We start from the raw sequence: 19,251 nt of genomic DNA on the forward strand, positions 1-19,251 counted from the left end.
TGAAAGGACATTAGTTGGTAGAAGGAGGGTGGAGCATTAGAAGCATCCATCGTTCCTTGGTTTGCCAAAGAATCCTGAGTTAAGTTTCAAGGTTCCCAAACCACCATTGTTCAGCCCGGGTCTTTCTTCACTTTGGCAGACAAACCAAATAAAAACTAATATTCTGTAAACCTGTACATTGCCCACCCCAAAGGCTTCCTATGATTTAACTAGAGAGTCAGTGTTTTGACATGACCAATCTGGGAGGGGCTCTTAGAGGCAAAGGGCCAACACTTCAGGCTGGTGGTACTGTGCCTTGTGTATATTATCCATGCTCTGTACCGCCAACATGGCCAATAGGATAGGAGTAGGGCGCCTCTCTACAGTCCTGGGCTCCCCAGTTTGATCTCAGGCAATCCCCACCACTCACCTTTTCTTCTCTTGTGGCACCGGCTCCGTCTCCTGCTTGGCTGTCCCGAGGCTGCAGCTCCAGCACCGTGCGGAAGAGCTTTTCTGAAGTTTGGGTTAGGAAGCCGATCTCTGCATTTGGGTGAAGGCCATAGAGGTAGGGTGACTCTGCAGGCAGCTCGGCATCAATGTACTGAAATCAAGGGCAAGCTCACTTAAAAAAGCAACCAAGATGCACCTCCCACCTCCTACAGCAGCTCCTTCTCTGCAGGGGCACATTCTCTTTGGGGGCACATTCTCTTCCCCAGTCCGTCCTTGACTTCACTTATTTTCTTATGCCAGACCAGCTTCCCAGAACAGAACTTTCACATTCACTACACTCCCTTCTTTTGGGGGGAAGTTTAGACAATGCTATCCATCTCCATTTCCAGCCCTTTCCACTGCTCACTGATATATCCTTGTTTCCGCAGGACTTCTCATAGTATTTTAAAAATATAAATACCTCCCTGGTATTTTCACAAACTGCAGAAATGATCCCTGAAATCTTTTCCCCCTGGTGTTTTTACTTGAAGTCTTTTAGGATACGAATTCTCTTCCTTTTAAATTCTTTCTCTTCCCTCTGTTTATCTTAACCAGAGATGACATGCTTTAACACATATGTGGCACTGTGCAACCCAAAGTCAGTGTGTGATTTGGGCTGTAGGATGAGCAAGTTTGGCTGAGAACAGAAGAGTTCACAGCCCTGGTGAAAAGCATTGCAATTAAAACATTATAAAAAAAAGCGAGTCTCCCAAACAACAACACATCTAATGGCCACAGTCTGCGATGCCTGAAAAATCCTGCTCAGTTTGTAAGGGTCACTTTCTTCTCTGGATGTTTTGAGTGTTCCTTCACAAATCTGTTTATAATAATGAGAAACTATCTCCCACGTTACGCTCCAAATATGATTCTGATGATTACTTTGTGTTAGTGACGTCTCACCTGGGTAAACATTGCTCATTGTTAAAGGCAAATTTGCATGTTTATCTTTGTATTTCCTCCAGCACTCAGGACAATCCTGGGCCCTGATGTCCTACAACAATCTATTCCCTCACAGATGAAAAAGAGTTGTAAAGAAAGGAAAGCCCAGCTTAGTTGTTTGGACATGTACAGACCATGCTACTACGGAAACGAGATTCAGATCCACTTGCTTATCTCACTTGGCTCATCCCCTGCTCCAGCCCCCTGTCGAACTATCTCATGGACACTAGGGGACGCTCTTGCACTGTTTTCCTGGGTAAAGCCTTGCTGCCTTTAAAGATAGCTAACAAAACCCAATTCCTCTTATTTTCCTTAAGGAGTCTTACTATTTTCAATTTCTTCTCATAGGTATGGTTTTTGTGGATCAAATAACTTATAATTAACTCTCTTATACTTAATATTTCTATGATCAGCATTTTCCTTGGGTTTGGTATAAACTTTGGTAAATTTAAGATCTTTTAGGCATGATAAAAAATCTAGCAATATTTTTTTTTCAAAAATTATCTTTGAGTGTGTTTTCTATGGCAGAGAAAGTAGTTTAAGTAGGCAAAGCTGAATGTTTTTAAAATAGCTGTAGAAATAGTATGTGAAAAACTAAAGTAACAGTAAGAAAAATCTCTATGAGAACTATTTTCCTGCATGTGGATATGGATGCCTTTATTCATAGCATCAACAGAGAATGGGAGGGGAGAGCAATCTGTCCACAGATGGTATAAAGATATTTAGAATCACTGTTAGAAACTTTATTTAAAAATTGCTAAGCTCTTACTTGAAATAATATTGACTTTGCCAATATCCTGAATAAAAACAACCAAACAACTGTCTTAGATGCTACTTGCAAAAAAGAAAAACAAATAGAATTATTTTTTAAATACTTATTTTTTAGTTGTAGATGAACACAGTATCTTTATTTTATTTTATGTGGTGCTGAGGATCAAAACCAGGGCTTCACACATGCTAGGCAAGCGCTCTACCGCTGAGCCACAACTCCAGCCCCAACAAATAGAATTATTGAATCAAATGACTAGAATAAAAAAAAAGATCTCTAAAGTCTCAAATTTATGATTAATGTGAGGCTAGACCAGAAATTCATTCTTAAGTTAAATAAGAGAATCTTGGGGTGAAGAACCAAAGTTGATACAAACTCAGCTCTTTAAGCCCCTCTTCTCAGGACCCTGCCTCAAGCCTGTAGCCATGTCCCAACATGAATAGAACTGATCATGTGGGGCAGATGGGAGGATTACCTAGATCATGTGTGCACCATCATGCTATGGGGTACACAGAGCAGAGCCTTACCTGATGATAACCATTGTAGTCCAGGTTGTTTGGGAGTGGGAACCCTGGGGCCAGGTACAGTTTGCCTTCTAACATTTCTGGTTTAATGAATTCCTCCAGATAGGTTCTGCAGAGTCTCCTGTCCCAGTCATCAGTGATGTGGCCCCCATACATGATCTCACCAAACAGGTAGCGCAAGTCATCATAGGGTACCTGAAAGGGAAAGAAAGAAGGCGAGAAAGATCCACATGCAGATGCTGGGGCTGGCTTGATATGCGGGCAGAGCATAAGCTAAAGGATGGGATGTTTCCTCAGGTAAGGAGCAACGTCTTATTTGCATACCCTCAGTGCCCAGAAGTGAAAGGCATTTTATCTAAGTGTTTAAGTTCACTTTAACACTTGAGAAAACATATCAAAGGGCAAGAAGAGATAAGGTGCCAACCCCTCACACAGATGCCTTCTCTCTCGCATGGTCATTAACCGTGACATTGAAGTCAGGCTCTTCCTAGAAATGCTTTAAATAGGTAAGTGTCAAATGGAGGGAAGCAGGGACCAGGGAACTTTTCTAATTTTCTGCCATTAATGACAAGATTAATTGTTCCCTTTAGAATTTTGAAGTGAATAAAATAAAAATTATACGTTTTCTAAAATGAAAGTTAGGGTGGACAGGCACTTGGAAAAAATAGTGATATGGGCAGGTGGAGTTCCCAGGACCCAGGGGGCTGGAGGCAGAAGGATTTCCCAGGGCATGTTGGTCTTATTCATTTTCCCCAAAAAGGAAGAGGTGTTGGCCCTGCTGATGCTGTGTTTGGTCCATGGACAAGAAGAGACTTGATGGTGTGAACATTCCTTTAAGTGGAAGATCATCAATTTTTAGTGCAAGTTTTCCCTGAATCTGAGTTATCACAACAGCAGAAGAGATGGTATAGCAAGGATTTGGTTCCTTCTTCATTTTTGGCAAAGTCATAGGATGAAGAGCTGTATGCCCAAGACAAGGCCTTCATCCTTGGCTAATTACATTGGGAACTCACATTAGCTAAGTATGAGGTCTCTTCCTGCCAACCCACAGACCACCTGTTATGCTATGAGTACACATAGTGGTCTGGTGGGTACCCGGACAAAATCTCATGGGACCAACTCACACCAGGCATGAGTCACTAGTTTGGGTTTCTAGCTTCTTCGCCTCTGATTTCATTATGATATTTCTCAGTCTCAGACTGGTCCTGGGGTCTACACCTCTTCTTCCCACTCACGTAGGATACAGACCTCTCTGGGAATCTCTCCCACCCTCTGTATGAGAATGACACATCAACTGAGAGGTGACCCTCCTGACTTACACCTGCATCCCTCTCATTTACCTTTGCATTGGCCTCCAGGAAATTGTAGAGCACATTCACTGAGATGGTGAGGTCTCCAGTGTTAAAAGGATAGGACCGATTCCAACCTTGAGGTCCAAACTTCCGTCTTTCTGCCACCACCGCATGAAAGTAACAAAGAGCAAAGAGGATGCTCTTAAACTCTGTCTCCCTGGAGCACATCTCCAGAGTGTCCTGAAAGGAAAGCATTGTTTGCAATATTGACACAACAGCTTCCCTTCCTTGGGTCAGGCTCTGGGGTTATAATTGGGATTCATCCTGGTTAGGGTTTGAGTTACAGTCAGATGATGATTGCACTGAGTATATGTGGGGGACAAACTTGAGAGAACTTGTAGAGGGCTTGGATTTTAGTTTAACGTTTGAGTTAAGGTTTACATTCAGGTTATAATCGGTTTGGTTTATAGTTCAAATTTGCAGATATGGATGTACTAATTAGGTTAGCTGGTATAATGAATAGAAAACAGGGTAGTGGACCACAATGTCCTTGTGCACTGGGGTGTGGTTGGGGACTCCCCCAGTATCATCTCTAAACCTTCCTGCCATACTTTTCTTGTTTATCATGAAGCCTCAGTAGGTGTAATTGCTGCCTATGTGACTAAGGAATCCCTAGCTCATTTGCTGGAGGAACGGCTAAGATGAGGGAGTGGTTGGGAACTAGAACTACAAGAGATGGAGGAGTGCTGTGATCTCCAACCTCCTCACTGCTCTCCCAAACCTGAGCATGGATGACCCAACACGAGGCTGAGGAAACCAGAATATGGAGAACTCTTGGCTGAATAGCAGGAGGCACAGGAAAAGATTTAGCTAGTGAAGGAGAAAGAAAGAAGAGAGAGATGGAAGAAAATAGAAGCAGGCGATGGTTTAAAGGGAAGCAATGAGGTTGTGCTTAGCAGATTTTTCAGGGTGATGGTAATGTGGCTACAGAGGGGGAATGCCTATATTTTTAAGGGATGATAGGATGGGAACCCCGGAACTCTTTGGAATTAAAAATAGTATCCTCTAAGTGAGATTTTCTGTTCAAGATGGAGCAAGAGGTGGCAGCTGGAGCCCAAGAAAGACACTTTCAAGTCGCCCACTAATTGAATTTAGCTCAGTCCTGGCATTTCTTCTAGGCCTCATCTTTTGACTTTGCTCACATGGGCAGCAGCAGACGAGGAGGCAGGACAGTGGGCTTTTGGTGAGTCTAATTTCCCCATGGAGAACCCACGGACACAGTTTCTCTCTCTTTCTGGACATGTGGGGTCTCTGCAGTGTCTTAATTGGTTAATGTTATGGTTTGGATCTGAATGATTCCCTAACAGCTCATGTGCTGAAGGTTTGGTCCCCAGTGTGGCAGTGTTTGGAGGAGGCACCTTTGGGAGGTTGACTGGATCATGAGGATTCTGACATCATCAGTGGATTGATGCATTGGTGGGTTTATAACTGGGCTACTGGGAGGTGGTGGAAGGAGGTAGGGTTTCGCTGGAGAAAGTGGGCACTCAAGGTGTGCCCTTGGAAGGTGAGTCATATCCTTAGCCCCTTCCTGTCTCTCTTTCTCCCTCTTTGCTTCCAGGATGCCATGAGGTGAGCAGCTTTGTTCCACCATGCCTTCTCCCCCAGGACATTCTAAATCATCACAGGAGGCCTAGAATCAATGGATCCAAGTGACCACGACCTGAAATCTCTGAAACTGTGAGCCCAAATAAATCTTTGCTCTTGTAAGTTGATTGTCTCAGTTTTTTTTGTGTGTCAGAGTGATAAAGAGCTGACTGATACAGGCATCATGCTTGTCACAAAGGCATTGGTGTGAAAGGTCAGAGGTGGGACAGAGGACGAGGCCATTGCCTTGTGCAAGTAAAAACTTAATAACTGCTCTATGGATAGAGCTGTTCTCTACAGACATGTAGGATGCTTCATTTGTTACTTCTCACACATTAAAAAAAAACTGGGTCTTACTGAAAAGTGCCTTGAAGCACAAAGATAAAAAAATCACACATCAAAATGCTCAAGCTTCTGATTAAGGCATATTCACATAAAAGCCAGAATAAAATAATCATCTCCAAACAGCATGGCTACCAGGGAAACAGGAGTAAAAAGTTTTTCATTTCTAGGATTTGTCTCTTAGGTGGTTAGAATGGGGCTCTGAAGGAACAGGGTTAGTGTTATAGAGGCTTCTGTTCCCGGGCACTCATGAAAGCAGAATGGAGCAATTAAAACTCTTGTAACCAGTGAATATAGACATAGAGCTATCTCTCTTTGTCAGAATGACTTACTAAAGGTGACCATAAATGATGAGCAAACCAACTGTTGTAGGAACAGAATAACAAGAAATAGACCACATCTTTTGGGATATATTTCCCAGTTGTCCAATGATGAAGATTAGACATCCAGTTTGCAGGGAGAAAACCCAAACACAGTGTTCCCTGGGGAGGAGGACCAGACAAAGCCAGGTGTGGCTAAAGATGATAATAATCCTACTGAGGCCCAACACGAATCATTGAGAGGAGTGGTATGTGAGCCTCTGCTGCCTTCCTCCTGACTGTCTAAGACCCTCAAGTTGAAGAGTCGAGAATGGTGTGCTACTGGAGCCTTTGACAGAGCTGGCTAATGGCATCCTAATAACTTTTATTCCCCCAACTTTTAATTAAAAGAAAGAATTGTACCACGGGCTGGGGTTGTGACTCAGAGGTAGAGTGCTCGCCTAGCGCGTGCGAGGCCCTGGGTTCAATCCTCAGCACCATATAAAAATAAATAAAATAAAGGTATTGTGTTAACTACAACTAAAAAATATGAAAAAGAAAAAAGAATTGTGCCAAAGTACATGTGACATACAATTTGTCACTTTCACTAGTTTTATGTGTGCAGTTCAGAAACATCTTGTGCCCTCATATCACTTTGCAAGGTAGTGTCTTGTGAGGATGGGATTATCTCTGCGTGAACCAGCTATACCTCTTATAAGAAAGACTATAGATTTAAAGCTTCAGAATTTATGTTTTTTGCCAGTAGCAGTGCCACATGCTTGTAATCCCAGTTACTTGGGAGGCTGAGGCAGGAGGATGGCAAGTTCAAGGTCAGCTTCGGCAACTTAGTGAGACCCCTGTCTTAAAATAAAAAAAGGACTGGGGGTATAGTGTAGCTCAGTGATAGAGCACTTCCAGTTTTAATCACCCATACCCCAAACAAAACCAAACAAAATAAAAACAAACAACAACGACAAAAACCAAAACAAAAAAGGGAGGGAGACCTGTAAGAATGGGGATGGGAAGAAGGGATTGGGGAGAGAAACAGGAGGTACTGGGGCATGAAATTGACCACATTATGTTAGACACATGTGCAAATATATAAAAATGAATCCCAGTTTTATTTGTAATCATAATGCACCAATAAAATTAATAAAATTAATTTATGTTTCCTCTATGTGAAATGTAGCCAGAAAATTTAGAGGTTTTAACCTTTGTACTCTAGCTCAGAGTATCCGGGAGGTTTGCCAAGGCCTGTTTAAGAAAAAAAAAAAAAAAGAAAAGAAAAAAAGAATGAAAAGAAAGAAAATTCCCTGGATAAGGGAATGTGTCGGGCAGGATGTTTATTATCAAAAACTTAAAGCTAGAATATCCTGAATTTTTTGATAATGTCTTTGTAATGTCCTCTCGTTCTCTATTCCAGATGATGCGTGGGGTTTGGAGTTGAGTTGGAAAAAGGACTGAAAAAGGATACTGAATAAGTTTGCCTTTCAGAACTTTGTGAATCTTCCTTCTCCAAGTTGGACTGTGAGACTCCTATGCTATGCGAGTATCACGCAGTTAGTAAAATCCTGTTAGACTCCTGACTGCCACATATTGTAAACCAAGCCAGGCCCCAAAGGGTCAATGGCTCTGCTGGTTTTCACTGGGCTAACTGGAACAGTTGTCTTGTCCAGGATGGCCCATCTCCAGTTCCTAGGTGACCTGTCTGGGACAATAAGTTTTAGCATGGCTTCTATGAAACCAGAGTGTCTTTGGTGCTATTATAAGATGACATCATAGAGGAAAACCTCCTTGATAACTCCTAGAAGCTTATCCTAAGACTCTAATAAGGTTTGGTGTGGTGGATGAACTTTAAAGTGACTCCCACCCCTACCCCTGCCCTTGCCCTTTATGTCTTCACCTTTCCGGAAAGTGGAATTTCCTTAAGAAGAAGCAACAAGAAATGGCGCCTTCCAGCAAAGATGGAAAAGACCTGAGCTGCAGACTTCACAGATACTACAGGATCAGCCACCAATAGTGGGCTTGGCTTTAAATAACCACTCTACAAGTCTTGGAATCCCCAGTAGTGGAAATTCCAGTAATGTAGCAGTCTGTTTTTGAATCATATGTCTTAACATTCTGAGTCTCTCTGGAGCAGAGTTCTCAAACTTGATCATGTATGCATATCACCCGGAGGGCTTGTTAAAGTACAGATTCCTGAGCTCCATCCCAATTTCTGGTTCAGTAGGCTCAGGTGGTGCCTGAGAATTGACATTTCTAACAAGTTCCTAGGTGATGTTGATGCTGCCGGTCTGGGGCCCAACTTTAAGATTCTAGCATGTGGCTGTATTCCAATCTAGATTCATACCACTTGACACCTAGATTATTTGAATCCTTGATACTCAAGATGCATGTAGATGGGAAGTGATATCAACTGAATGAGAACATCATCCCCCTGATTGAAGACAAGATGTTTAGCCAACAGGTATGTTAGATTTTCAGCATCATGCTCTTCGCCATCTTGGAATATCAGTGTACAGTAGACTTGCAGAAAGCTTACCCACACCACTTTGCCAAAGAATGGTCCTATGCTCAGTTCCTCTAGGTGCATCTGATATCGGGAGCTGGGTTGTACCGAGTGGGTGCTGGGTGGAGGCCAGTCACCCAGGGAACACATTTCACCCATATAAGCATTGGTGCATAGCCAATCAGCATCCCTTCCCATGCCCGGGTGCATACTCTTCTCCCACCCAACTTGAATCAGCTCTTTGTGACGTGGGGTGCTCTTCCTCCCTCCCTCCCAGGGCAGTACCTGAGTGAAGTTGTCCAGGGCCTTGTGCAGGTTGGCCTGCATGCCAGTGGGGGGTTCGTTGGTGATCTTGATAGAGTTTTCCAGGATTCCCTGGGGGATGATGTGGCCCTCAGGGGAGGGGGCAGGCTCGGCACTGATGAAGACCCTAAATTCAGGGTGGCTGTCATTGCTGTGCTCCTCCAGCTTCTGCTCCAGGGTGCTGAGCCACTTGGCCACTAGGTGGATGTTCTGGCAGAAAAGAAACCCCCCAATTCAGGTCTCTGCTTAGTTCTACTGACAGTATACAGTTATCTGAAAGGCAACTAGAGAGGGCACATGACTTCAGTTTAACACAGTTTTTAAAAATGTTGTTCCTATGTACATATGTAAATATACCATGGTGAGTCTCACCATTGTGTACATTTAAAAAAAATTTTAAAAACCCAAGAAATTAATTTTAAAAAATAACTATGGGTAAGTGGCAGATAAATCACAGAGGGAAGGGAGCTGGGAGTGGGGAGAGAAAAGGGGAAGGAGAGGTACTGGGGTCTGAATTAGAACAAGGTGTATTGCATGCATATAATTATGTCCGAATGGATTCAGCTGTCATGTATAACTAAAAAGAACCAATGAAAATGTGGTAAAGCAGACGTATTACAAACTTTACCACTTCAACCATTTTAAGTGGATACATTTTAAAATGTTCAATGGCATTATGTGTACCCACATTGTTGTGCCACCAAATGCCTTGGGACAGCAAAAATGTCTTAACCCACATCACAGAACTAGTCTTGGGATGTCCAGTTATGGGGACCTTCTAGTCCTATCATCTGTCAATCTTTTCTAGCACAGTGTTCTCAAACTTGGCTGCACACGAGAATCCCCAAGGGCTTGATAAAACACAGATTTCTGGGGCCAACCCCAGAGTTTCTGAATCGGTAGGTCAAGAGTCGAACCTGATATGTACCAACATGTCATAATGAATCCGACTATTAGGCATAATTATAATGAGCTATTAAAAATAAATTAAAGAGTGGAGTCTGAGCATTTGCATTTCTAACAAGTTACCAGGTGATGCCAATATTTGAACCCTTCAGAGTCGCAAGGGGGGGCGCATGGACCAGCACTGTTGGCATTACCTGGGAGCTAGTCAGAAATGCGGAATCTTAGGTCCCTCCCAGACTTACTGAATCAGCGCATTGTAATGAGATCCTCCAGTAATTTGTACCCGTGCTAAAATTTGAAAGGCACTGATTTGAACTTCTTCTAGCTAGCTTTCCAGAGTCGTCTCTCCCCATCTTCAAACCATTCTGTTAATTGTTGCCAAACTTATCTTTCTAAAACACACTGAGTCATTGCTGCTTAAGACCCATGGAGGCTCCCTACTCCAATCTGAAGCTCCTCTGCTGGTCTTTGAGCCTCTCTCTTCTCTCGAATCTGATTCCTATCTGTCTGTCTGCTTGTCTTCCTATTCAAACCTACATTTACTTCTTAGCACCGCTCTGCCGAATGCACCTCTCACCTTGGTAAAGATACTCACTTGGCTTCATTGCAATATGTTTCATTATGATGGATAGATAAAAGTTCCTCAATCAATATTGGAGGAAATAGGCTTGCAGAGCCTTAAATACACAGATCAGCACTGAGCACAGTATTAGGACCACGGTAATTTGGTCTCTGAGTGCTGTTTTCTCCTCTATAGAAAGAGAAATGACAATCATGTTTTCCATACTGATTTCACAGAGTTTCTGCAAATAACCAAAGGTAATGAATTTGAAAGAGCTCTCTATCCTGTAAAAGGCAGTGTGAGGGTCAGTAGTGGTTTTTAAATGAAAATTTGTTTAAAAATTCATTTATAATCACTCTGTTGGAGCAGAGAATTTAGTGGGCTACTCGGAGAGCCAGTGTTCCTATTAGTGGCAGTTGCTTCAATTCAGCTGCAGGAAAAGGCAGGGGCTGTGAGAAAGAAGCACTGTTGCCTGGGTGGATTCAGGGATCTAAGTCTGCCCCACTAGGTTTAGGGACCTGGATATGCCATGACCAGGGTCTGTGAAACGGAGCTCATGGCTACCATAGCCAGGAAGGAAGACGGGAGACAGCCCCAACCTTAGTCCCACACCAGCTCCCCAGAAGCCAGCTCCCCCAGGAGAGGACCCCTGACACCTTTGGGGTGGGATCCTCCAGCAGCATTTCCCAAAGGGTGCCATGGATGTTGTAATAGATTTTGGATACTCTGGGGAAACACTGGATTAAACAAAAACTTCTATAACCACAGGAGTCTCAGAACCATTCACCTACCGATATCATGGAGTGTTCTCCACATTTTGAGAGAGGAACCTGTTAACTATTTTCCCTTCTTTTCATAGACTCTCTCGGGTTCCTGAGCTTGGAGACACTGTCCAATAGGACTCTGGTTTGGTCTAGTTCATTATACCTGAAAATTCTTAAAACTGGGGCAGCTATGAGTCCTAGGAGAGATTTTATAAACCAACAGGGATCCACTTCACAGTCTGGACAGATCATATCTCGTCGGTACTCAAAAAATGCTGCATTCACGGGGAAAAGGTAATCATCTAGATTGTGTAGTACTTATTGGGAGAAATGATTTTCCTTAAAAGTGCCCAGTCAGCAGGGTTAAAGAGGGACCTTTGAGAGCTCTCGGAGCCACATCAGCCCAAGACATGGGAGTCTGGGTTGGCCAGCAGGTGCTGGGGGAGAGAACTCTCTATGCTAGTTATCTGAGTGGGCTCCCTGGAGGCAGAACTGCAGTCCCAGAATCAGACTCTGACCTCCATGCTGATGTCTGGGTTTCCAAAGGCATCAGTGCCCAGGATGAGGTCTCTTGGCAAATGAACCTCAGATGGTAGAGTGGGGTCACACTTCCCTGCTTGTGGGAGGAAGCAATTGTCATGTTTTATCCTGGGATTTCCACAGCTTCTGAAAAAGGAGTACCAGGAAATGGCAGATCCTTCAGCTGCTAGGATCCCAACAAATAACAGGATGAAGACTCAGGAGCAATATAAGATTCGGTGAGTTATCAGGAGACAGATAAAGTGCAGGGAAGTGAAAGCCAGGACAGGAAGAGAATGGTCTTTTCACTTGTTCTTTAATTTCTTTTTCTTTTTTTGTACAAGGGATTGAACTCAGGGGAAATTAACCACTGAGCCACATCTCCAGCCCTTTTTATATTTTATTTAGAGACAGAGTCTTGCTCAGGGGCCTCCCCAAGTTGCAAGGCTGGCTTTGAACTTGTGGTCCTCCTGCCTCAGCCTCCAGAACCTCTGGAATTACAGGCATGCACCACTGCGTCTAGCTCTTTAATTCCTTTATTGATTCACCCAACAGGCTTGTGTCCGACATCTACTATGTTTAAGGCAGTGAGCTTGGCAATAAAAATTAAATAAGGAACATCACTTTCCCTAAGGAAACCTAGTGATGGGGCAAATCATATAATAAATCATGTCATCCAACATAGCAATGGATGGTTGAATGAAGTGATTTTAGAGTGCTACGGGAGAAAAGAGGAATAAGCCATTTGTTCTGCCACAGCCTCAGAATCCATGTGAATTGCATGAAAGAGGTTTGAGAGGACAAACTTTGCTAGAAGAGTGGCAGCTTTTCCACCCTTGTAACTGGTGAAATTACCAGCAATAGATATTCTAGATTTCCGAACACCAACATGAGCTCTCAAAGAAACAGCTAAGGTGGTTCTAAGTCATACTTGTAGGTATGAGAGTCTAACACGTAACACCAATGCATAAGAAGGGATCCTCAACTGAAAGAATCCAGCCACCAAGCCTTCAACTTAATGCCAACTTTCTGAATGTGCATCAAAGTGGAAATTCACTTTATTTTGTAAGCAAAACGAGTTAAGCCAGAGACAGTGGTAGAGCAGGCGAGCGGGGAGAAGTTATTGGAGGTGGAGTGGAGAAGAGGATGTAGTGAGTGAGGGAATTGAAAAGGGAGACACTGGTATGGAAAGACAGGTGGGCGAGAGGGTACGAGTGTGCAGAGAAATGCAGAGATTTGGGGACGAAGTTCAAACAGGCACACAAGACTGACCCAGATCAGGGCAAGGGGCCATACCTGCAAAATAACCCAGTGGCCTTTCTTGGCAGCTAGATCCAGAGCAGCCTCAGCCACTACCTCTTGTCCTTGCCCCAGAGACACATTGTGAAAGTTCCGGTTGTTGAATGTATATCCAAGTTTCTTTCCTAAAAGAAGCATGAAATTGGCATTATCATTTATTGAGTCGAATGATCTGTGTGTTTAATGTTCATAAGGAAAGGCATACTTCAATATCACCCCTCAAACTCAGGCGTGCTTGAACCCATATCTGAGGCTCATTTATTGACTTTGTGTTCATGGGAGACCACAACTGTCTTCTTTCTATCTATCTATTTTTTTTTTCCTGACACTGGGGATTGAACCAGAAGTGATTTACCACTGAGCTATATCCCCAGCCATTTTTATCTTATTTTGAGACAGGATCTCACTCAGTTGCTCAGGCTGGCCTTGAACTTGTGATCCTCCTGCCTCAGTCTCCCAGTTCACTGGGATTATAGGTGTGTGCCACCATGCCAAACTCATCTTCCAGCTTTTAAATCCCAGATAAAAGAAAGCACGATTCATATAAAAAATCACTTTACCCCTCCTTCCTCAATGAATCCTATGAATGATTTTGGATGCTTATCTCTATTGTGTGGCTTCCTTTTGGATCCTGGGCCTTATCTACAAACCTTCAAAGTGCGTATGTGAAAGGGTCCAAAAGCAAGATGTGAGTGTGGTTTCTTCTGGGTTGATTTTCCTCTGATTATATATATATATATATATATATATATATATATATAGCATCTTCCTTGGGACTTTATTAGGAGGTGTGGTCAGTAGGGGCAGGATTCAGTTAATTCTAGCCTCCTGGACTTTACAACATATTAATCTCCTCCCTTACTAGTCACAACACAGAATAAAAAATTATCTCATTTTATTTTGTAAGAATTAGAGAAATGGAGGCAAGAAGCAAGACAAGTAGGAGCTTGGACACATAGATGTGGATGCTTTATTGTTATCTTGATAAAGGTTCTTGGTGTTGGAAATAGTGAAGGAATGACTGTACAAAGAAAAAATCACAACTGTACCACTGCAGCAAGGCCAATGTCCATGAGTTGCTCTCCAAGGCCAAGGAATACCTAACATAAAAGAATCACCTTAATATAGAGGAACAATTTTGTTTACACATTAGCTATTAGTCCAATCCAATAAAGTTCAGAGAAATTATATGCTATTCTTTAGATAAAAGAGTCATAAAGATGTGTAATACCATGAAGGAATCATTGAGCAATTTGTTTTTTTCTAAGAAGGTGAAGTAGGTGAGAGAAAAGAGAAGAAATTTAAAAAGAAAAAAAAAGACTCAAAATATGTATTCAAAAGATTTACTTTCAGAAAAAATTGAAGACCTTATTTGATGCTTGTCCAAGATTGGATATTTCTTTTAAATAGTAAAAAGAAAATGTATAGACTCTCCTTCAACTGTATAGGACAAGCAAGATGATGACTTTTTGTACTGAGAAATAGTTATTATAGATTCAACTGAGATGAACCCAAGAAATACCTTTATTAAACGCTATAAATCCTCTGTGGCAATGCGTCTGATGTCAGCTTTAGAACTGGGGAGATAAACAAGTAATACCAGAGAAAATACCAGGATAAAAGGTGCTAGGATTATTAGATGGCTTCTGTGACGTTTCTGCTCACAAAAGAGCCCATTTATTCTCTTTATTAGCAAGAGAAGGAGATGGGGAAAGAGGTGCTTAATAAAGATTAGTTTGAAAACTGCAGACTGGAGGGGTCATTGGTGAGGGCAAGTCTATCACGGTAAAGCCCAGCCAGGATCAATCTGCATCAATCGAAGCCTGAGGCATGACATTAAGTTTGAGAAGAGAGAAATGGGTCTTGGAAATATGGAGAAGGGAAAAAATTGATGGGACTCTCACTGATTCATCTCGCAGCCACACGTGACCGTATCACATGTGAGTCTCCTGGTGTGTGGGGCGAACCTGCAGAGTCCTTCCATTTCCACCTTTGAGGCTCTCCAGACATCTTCTGGGTCATGAGCAAGCCCTTCTTGGTAGCTATCTTCTCTTGGCTTGTCACGGTCATATTGTTTTGTGCTATGGCTTCATGTCCTACCTCCACTGTGTGTGACTCATCTCTCCCTTTTTGACTTTCCTTCCAACTCTCCAGATGGAAGTGTCACCTGGAACCATTGCAAACACCATTTAATCTCTTCATAATGTGATGCATCTTCCTCCTGGATTTTGGGGAACATTGTGACTCCTATGGCCCCCTTCTCTAGTTACATATCTCTATGGGAATGCAAACACTTTTCTAGTAGTCTCTTGCTCCTTGTGGGCTATTTCTTTTCCACCCTCATATAAAAACCCTTCTCCCTTTAAAGCAAAGGCTATCTGGCTAGATTAGCTACTAACTTTCATGTTCTCTGACCAATTTTTAGTGAGACTTATTTTTATGAGAGGCATTTGTGCTTGGTTAATTGAAGCTTCTTGCTTCAGTTATCCTGGTAAACTTCAATGTCATTGGGGATGACTCGGCCAACGTCTAGCCTCGTGCTTCCTTATTTCTTCATCGTCACAAAATTTAGTTCCATTCCATTTCTGTTACTCACATCCAATGGCTGCACCCAGGTCTTCATCATTACTGAGAACTGTCCCATGGCTGAAATTCTTTCATATCCACGGATCACTATTACGTCCTACTTTCCAGATTGTTCACTCTCTTATTTCCTCACCACCTGGTTTTCTACCTCCATGAAATGTCCAGTCTGATAGCTTACTAGCTCTTTTTAAGTTTATTTTATTCCTGAGACAAGGTCTTGCTATATTGTTCAGGCTGGTCTTGAATTCCTGGGCTCAAGCAATCTTCCTGACTTAGCCTCCTGAGGCGCTGAGACTACAGGCACGCACCACTGTGCCTGGCTCATCTATTTTTTTTCTAACTTCACATTTGCCATTTCGTCTTATGTTAATATGAACCAAATAATCCTTCATGTGAACCATGATCTTATAAAGTCCTCAATTCCATTGCCCCCTTCTACTTTTTCATTATGAAACTTTTATAAAACCTTGACTCTGAATGAACCCAAACAGTAAAAAGAGAAGAGCAATATAGGTAGAAAATTGGTGCCACAACAAGCTAATGATCCTTTTAAAAATACTTATGTTTTTTAGAAGTAGTTAGACACAATACCTTTATTTTGTTTATTTATTTTCATGTGGTGCTGAGGATTGAACCCAGGGCCTCGCACATGCTAGACGAGAGCTCTACCACTGAGCTATAATCCCAGCCCCAACAAGCTCATGATTCTTAACCTTGGATCTACTGGGAACTTTCTCCGTGTGTCCAGAAGTCAACGATGTCACTATGCTGATCTGATTTTAAGCCTCCTAATGGACCCCATCCTTCTTATTCTCAGCAATTTGCTTCAGTCTTTACTTCCCAACTCATGCCATTTGGTAGAAACTCCTTTAATTTCTGCCACTCGATCTGTATGGTGTTGTTTTGATCCGCTTATTCACTGATTAGAACAATTTTAGAGGAAGAAAAGTTTATTTGGGGCTCATGATTTTGGAGATGGCCAACTTCACTACTCTGTGCCCAAGGTAAGGCAGAACATAATGGCAGAAGGATGTGACAGAGGAGAGCAGATCAGGACATGACATTCAGGAAGAGAGAGAGAGAGAGAGAGAGAGATCGAGATCCACTCATCACCAGGGGCAAAGTATATATCAGAAATGCCCCAATGACTCACCTCCTCCAGCCACAACCAACCTGCCTACAGTTATCACCCAGTTAATCCCTATCAGTGGGTTAATGCACTGATTAGGTTGAGGCTCTCACGATCCAATCATTTCACCTCTTAACTTTATTGCATGGTCTCATGCATGTGCTTTTGGGGGACACCTCATATCTAAACCACAATAGTTGTCCTCCTCTTTTCTGTTCTACAAACCCCATCATCCAAATTCCATCTCCTTTCAGATCTTCCACCTTCATCTCTCTTCTCATTCATCTGCTCCCTGCCAGGAGAACAAGTGAATTTCTGTCAACACAAAAGCAACACTCCCTCCATCCTGAAGGCACTCTGAAAAGAATGTACTTGCCCCAGCCCAATATACTTTTAATTGCCTCTTACAGAAATGAGAACACAGGTAAGTGCAATGAAAAAGAAACCCGGAGCAAGGAATCGATAATGTGGCTGACAAAACACCCCCAAAGAAATCTGCTTCTTTGAACACATTTGGTAACAGGCTTACATGAATCGAAGCAAGTTCATCATTCCGACCAGAACACTGGAAAAAGAAAAAGGGGCAACCATAAGCCAAAGATGGGATAGCTTTTTTTTTCCGATCACAAAATAGACAGGGCAGAATTCACTTTGTCAAAACCAGATACTTGGATAAAGGAGAAGGAGCAAGACCATGTTACAGATGAATGAATGGAAAACCAGAGATGATGCCTGTGGAAGGGCAGTGAGGGGAGGGCCAAAGATGAAGCTCAGCTTTGAAAGGATGTGACAGGAAGATACAAGGGAAGGAGCACACTGAGCTGCCTCAAAGAACAGACGAAGCATCCTCGTCATTACAATGCCGAACAATGCTAACTGGGCTTTCAACTTTTCAAAGTCTTCTCACATCTGAGATTCCATTTTTATCCTCACAGTAACCTGAGGGGGGGGGGGTGGTGGTAGGAAGGCATCTTGGGTGAGAGAAAACAAGGAAAAAGTAGATGAAGCAAAAGTGAAAACACGTGTTGGTTCCTTTGGAAAGGAGGTGATGAGGAAAGAGAGAGGGAATAAAGATAAAAATTAAAGCCCTGTTAAAGGATTAATTGGAGGATGAAGGAGAAAAAGCAGAGAGGGTGGATGGGGGTAGATTTCACCTGAAAACAAAGACCCCAAAAAAGTGATGGAATTTCTTTCTTCTCCTCCCCTTCCCCCCTCACCATTGTTCAGGAAAGAAAATCCCAGAGAAGACCGGGTTGTGCAAAGGGGCCAGAAAAGTATAGATGATTTACCAAGGATGAGACTATGGACTTCAGGAGCTTGGGAGACTCCCAGCTTCATCTGTGCATGGGAACATGAAGATTTGGAGTGGGGAGTGGAATGAAGACAATGGAACAAATCTTTAGTCTGATTTTTGGGATTTTTGACCTCTACCCAACCTTAAAGACTGTTGTAGTAAGACAAAGGACTAGAGAAACGAGAGAGGTAAGAACATAAATACTCAAAGATAGGAAAGGATGCCAAGGATTTCAAGAATCTAAATGGTAGAATACAATGGACTGTCTGATATTTCAGACTCTGCACAAACAAAGCAAAGACACAGTGAGTTTATTTAATATACTGGGGCTAGGGGAGATTGGGGAAAAGCATTGGTGTCAAACATGAGGATTCCAAGCCCGAGAACAGAGACTCACTGGGCAAGCTGATTAGATTCAGGATGTGGGAAACGCGTGTCCCCAGAATATGTGTTCTAAATGGATGAATTAGAAAATAAATCATACCATGAAGAGGGCAGGAGGGAGAGGGGCACAGGTGTCTAAGTAATCTCTGGCTGATGAACAGCAATACTGCTTCTAGAAATATGCATGGAGATTATGCCAAGGGCAAGCCGGAGATAATGTATTCAGAGACAAATAAGCAATATGGATCAGGGAGGGGTCAGTTTGCCTGACTGACAGAAAGCTTCAAACTACATGATGGAATAGTTAGAGGTCAACTGGCTAGGAACACTAGGAAATTGCTCATAAACACAGTATATAAAAGCCTCCAGGAGGAAAAACACTGAATAAAAATGAGGAAACTAGGTTTATCTCTATAAAAGGAGCAAAGCTTCCAGTGGACAGAAGGAATGCAGAACACTCTGCAAGACTGAGAGTCAGGAATAACTTAGCTATGACCATAGTTCTTATGACAGTCCTTCATTTATCTGTTAATTCATTCCCCAAATACTTACTGAGTACATCTGTGGTAGTTTCACAATTAGGCTCTGGTAAAGAGACGATGTGCAAGATGTCAAGGTCCCTGACCTCAAAGATGTTAGTGACAAGCAGGCAAGCGTAAAGTAAAATTATCCAAGAATAATTAAATTAGAATTGTATTAAATGCCCTGGTGCAAATATA

General features: G+C 42.5%; 1 protein-coding gene across 3 annotated transcripts in view; it reads right to left on the reverse strand.

Annotated features, from left to right (window-relative positions):
- Dnah9 (dynein axonemal heavy chain 9) overlaps window positions 1-19,251 on the reverse strand; it is a 330,995-nt gene that overhangs the window by 22,597 nt on the left and 289,147 nt on the right. For all 3 annotated transcript variants that reach the window (XM_046420725.1, XM_058571596.1, XM_058571595.1), the window contains 5 exons: window positions 13,137-13,264; window positions 9,072-9,299; window positions 4,041-4,232; window positions 2,704-2,895; window positions 410-580 (listed from right to left, as the gene is read on the reverse strand). In XM_046420725.1, the coding sequence (XP_046276681.1) occupies window positions 410-580; window positions 2,704-2,895; window positions 4,041-4,232; window positions 9,072-9,299; window positions 13,137-13,264 (911 nt within the window). The remainder of the gene's footprint in view (window positions 1-409; window positions 581-2,703; window positions 2,896-4,040; window positions 4,233-9,071; window positions 9,300-13,136; window positions 13,265-19,251) is intronic.

Source organism: Marmota monax, unplaced genomic scaffold (genome assembly GCF_021218885.2).
Source record: "Marmota monax isolate L192 unplaced genomic scaffold, Marmota_monax_Labrador192_F-V1.1 WCK01_AAM20220418_F8-fsc00274, whole genome shotgun sequence".
Taxonomy (NCBI): domain Eukaryota; kingdom Metazoa; phylum Chordata; class Mammalia; order Rodentia; family Sciuridae; genus Marmota; species Marmota monax.